The 4555-nt window shown below is 40.8% G+C and overlaps 1 protein-coding gene across 1 annotated transcript; it reads right to left on the reverse strand.

The window, feature by feature from the left end:
- Positions 1–3363: 3363 nt before the first annotated feature.
- LOC143825495 (olfactory receptor 10A7-like) lies at positions 3364–4323 on the reverse strand. Its single transcript, XM_077313521.1, has one exon. It carries the CDS (start codon positions 4321–4323, stop codon positions 3364–3366), a length of 960 nt encoding a protein of 319 aa, XP_077169636.1.
- Positions 4324–4555: the final 232 nt, after the last annotated feature.

Consider the following 4555-nt stretch of genomic DNA (forward strand, 5'->3'; position numbering starts at 1 on the left):
ATGCTGTAAGTAAGTGTGTGCAGGATTGTAGCTGGAATGTTAGGGAAGGAAAACTATACCTGTAAATGTGGAACATCACATTCTTTGCAGCTAAACTGCTTTTAGAGATTAACCCAAACCTGTGTGCCTGCAAAGCTGGAAGAGGAGCAGGGAAGAGAGTGCCTTTCCTAGTTTGATCTGGAGCTCATGTGATGTATGACTCAGATGCTGATCTTTTAATTGAACAAGTGAGATGATGGACAGATAGTCAGATTTTGTCTGGTTTGTGGCTGCTCTGTAGCCAGATTTTAGGTTAGAAGGGATTTACAATGCATAAGCTTTTCCCACTGCCAGGCTCAATAGACCAGCATCTGTCTACCTATTAGCTTTCATGTAACATATTTTTATTATTTAGGTATGTATACTCTTATTTTTCTCTCTGATAAGTTTACAACATCGTTCTTGTCTCATCCATTTTAGCCTTACAACAGTAGCCTTCGGATGTGGGTTAGCCTGAACAGGAGTAAGTGGCCCAGGATCACCCCATGAGCTTCTATAGCAGAGTGGAGAGTTGAACCTGGGTCTCTGAGACTCGAGTGTTTTCACCCAAGCCACTAGTAAAATGCAAAGGTCTAGTAGTAAAATGTAAACTCTCTTTTACTTGTACAAGTTTTGGCAGGCTTAAAAAAAACACCTGCCTTGAGGATAATTTCATTGAGGAGTATCAGAAGCTGGGTAAAATGCCTTCATAGGATGGCAGGTAGCCATCTAGAGATGCCAGCCTCCAGGTGCAGCCAGGGGATTTCCTTGGATTGCATTTCATCTCCAGAATATGTAGATCAGTTCCCCTGAAGGAAATACTGAGGCCCTAAACCATACTATTACTGAATTTAGTAGTTTTTAGCTATTTTTAATGTTCTGAGGCCCTAAAATGTACTTTAGTTTTTATATAAATTCAGCTCTGATAATTGAGCCGGAATAGAAGATAAATGCTGGTAGTTAACAGCTGGATTGTAATTTGACAGACAGGAGAGCAGGGTTTGCATGTATATCTTACAAAGCAAATGGTGGGATTTCTGGTGATAACACAATAAAATCAGAGTCCAGTAGCACCTTTAAGACCAACAAAGATTTATTCAAGGCGTGAGCTTTCAAGTGGAAGCACTCTTCCTCAGACTAAGCATAACACAGTTTCACTGAGATATAGAAATGAGATTCTCCACAACCATAAGAAGAATGTCACAAATGCACAAAACCAATTTACCTCAAAATGGATGTCGTTGTGAAGATGAATATTGGATGCATTCCATTCTCTGCCCATTTTTGAAGGTAGAGGTCGCCCTTCATGCGCTCTGTTCTCATCAAACTTGTCTGCCAAACTTTTGTATGTTGTCAGCTCTGGGAATCTTGTTTGATTAATGAAATGTAACTAGTTCTCCAAAATCCCTATTTCATATCCATGCCTGCACTAGAATGCCCAGGATCTTTTTCAGACACTTTGAAGGGAGAAGGCACTTGTCCCCATGTGCATTTTTGAGAGCAAGAACTGTTATGCAGCAGAAGTGAATATTCTCACAGAAGTGAAGGGAGAATAATAAAGAAACCCTTGATCTCAAGAGAGAAAGGGAATTGAGCGGTTTGTTACCTTAGAGGGAAAGTATCTATGCAACTGAACATTTAATTGAATGGCAGGAGGGAATTTTGGGCTGGAATAAGATTTGACACACAGTTGTTGGGTATAAATATAGCCACAGTTTTATTACCTCCCCATGGGAGGGTTGGCACATCATGAGAGAAGGAGCCTGACCTAGCAGTCAGCGGACTGCACCAAAACCCACATAGTCCACAGGCACCCTGGGGATTTGTACCATTCCCAACCAGGAGAACAGATCCCCTTGCCTACTGAAGTCCATCCTACAGGAAGTGACCTTTGTGGGGGAGCCACGAAGTGCCCACCTCATTTGGCTGTCCCCAGGCCACCTGGCGGTGAGCCCCCAGCCCCCAGTAGAGTTAGCCTAGAGTGATCCAGCATCTTGGCCATCTTATGGTCCATCTGGCCCAGCAGCAGTTTCCAGAGAATGGGGTAATCCCTTGACTCACTGATGTTGCTGCCTTTGATTTTAATGCTACTAATGTTCTAAAAACGGTGATGCTGCTAATATTATGTTTATTTTTTTATTGTGCAACTGTGGGTGCTATTACTTGTAGAACGGCAAGGACTAAATAAAAATTCTAAATTACATGGTCACTTCAAATAGATTCATTTTTTTTCCAGAGGCAGAACAACATACTTGGTTGGAATCATATTAGGTGGGCAAGTACACTGTATTTTATTCTATGAAATATAGATGATATATAAAAATCTTTACAGGAATGTATTCTTCAGGAAATTCCATATGTGTAGCCATGCTTGTTAGTTGGTAGCTGGGGGGGGGGGGGAGGTTTTGCTAATTGTTCCCAATAAATAGACTTCATAGAAGGAAAATCTCTTTATTGAAAGAATGACTAAGTGATCATCATGGGGCTCTTACTGAGACTAAAGATCCTATCTGTACAGCCCTCTTACCTACCTCCCACCCAAAAGTTTTGGCATGAAGGCTGACCAAATGGCCTGAACAGATGCATGTGCCAGCAAAGTCCAAAGATGGTGGGAAAGATGTGGATTCCCACAGCTACAAACATGGGGCCTCTCTATAAAACCCTGGGCTGGCTAGGTACATTCATATCTATCTGAATCAATCAACAATAGACCAAATGCTTCTTCAGAATCAAAGACCACAGTGATATGCAGATAGGACCCATGACAAGGCAGGTCAAGTTATATAAGCAATACAAGGTAAAAGTGTAAAATATGGTTATGACATCAAAACAGTTCATGGCAAGGCAGGTCAAGCAATACAGGCAATACATGCCAAAAGCACAAGATATGTTTTTGATGTTGGGATGGTCCAGAGTACATCAACATCTGAGAGAGCAAACCAAATGTATTCCATCATAAACTTTCATGAATCACAGCTGTCTGCATCAAATGTATTTATTAGTCTACGTTCCCCTCTGTTCCCCAATAAAAGTTACCTGCGATTCTTAATGTTCTGTTCTATGTCTGTGGCTTAATGATAAAGATTAATCATAAGGTTAATCATAAGATGAAAGAAAAGATATAAGGAAATTCAGATCCCCATTTGGGATTTCATAACAAGTATCAACAATAGATGGAAAGCCAAATCAGTCACACAAAACCCATTAATCACACCATTGGTAACGCCACCAAGATACACGGCAATTTACAGGTCTTTACAAACAAAAGTGATTCAACTCTGCCCCAAAGAGTTTGTCATTTTTGAACTGAATGACAAATCCTTCCTCATCACTTCATTGAATCTACTAGACTTCCTGAAAGGAAGTCACTCTGTTGCTGAATTTTCTGGCAATTCTAAAAAGAGCTGCTTTCACCTCTCTGTTTCTCAAACTGTATATGAGGGGGTTGAGCACAGGAGTCAGGACTGTGTAGAACAGAGAGAAAGATTTGTGAAGCTCCTTCAGGGTGTCTGTTTCAGGAACTACGTAGACAATGAATAAGGAGACAAAGAAAAGTATCACAACGGTAAGGTGAGATGAGCAGGTAGAGAAGGATTTCTGCCGTGAGGTTTTAGATGGAATTCTCAACATAGTGAGAATAATGCAAATATAGGAGACCAACGTTAGTGTAAAGGGGGGTACTGTAGCTAGGAAAGCCAGAACAAAGGCTGCATGCTTCACAAAGTAAAGATTACTACAGGACAGGTTCAAGACTGGATATATGTCACAAAAGAAGTGGTCGATTTCATGGGGTCCACAGAATGTCAGCTGTAACATAAGGCAAGTTAAGATGGTGCTGGTCAGCAGACCACTAACCCAAGAAATAGAAGCTAATTGCAGGCAGAGTCTACCATTCATAAGGGAACTGTAGTGAAGGGGTTTGCAGATTGCCAAGTACCTGTCATAAGACATCATTGACAGAAGATAACATTCTGTGGATGAGAAGATAGCAAAGAAAAACCATTGCATGATACAAGCCCAAACAGATATGGATTGGTTGCCCGTTAAGAAACTGGTCAGCATCCTAGGCAGAATGGTTGACGTGTAGCAGGTCTCCAAGCAGGACAAGTTAATCAGGAAGAAATACATGGGAGTGTGAAGGTGGTGATCGACTGCAATTAGTAAAATAATGAGGAGATTCCCAATAATAGATAAAATGTAGATCGTTAGGAACAATATGAAGAGGGAAATTCGTAGTTCAAGAAGACGTCCAAATCCCAGGAGGATGAATGTTGTAGGGCTGGAGTGATTTTCTCCAGTTTTCATTCGGTGAATAGCAAGGTCATTCTGAAAGATAATTTAAACAGATTTGGTCCACCAAGGGTCACTAGTTCCCCTTTCCAACTCTATGATTCTGTGACTTACACCCTTTTAAAACAATCAACCTAAATGGGCTTAGAGGAATGTAACTCTGCTTTGGTTAGAGAGATGTCCAAAGCAAGTTTACTCAGAAACAATTTTTTGTTTTATGCTGAACAACAAGATGCCAGGTATATGA

This window comes from Paroedura picta, chromosome 16 (genome assembly GCF_049243985.1).
Source record: "Paroedura picta isolate Pp20150507F chromosome 16, Ppicta_v3.0, whole genome shotgun sequence".
Taxonomy (NCBI): domain Eukaryota; kingdom Metazoa; phylum Chordata; class Lepidosauria; order Squamata; family Gekkonidae; genus Paroedura; species Paroedura picta.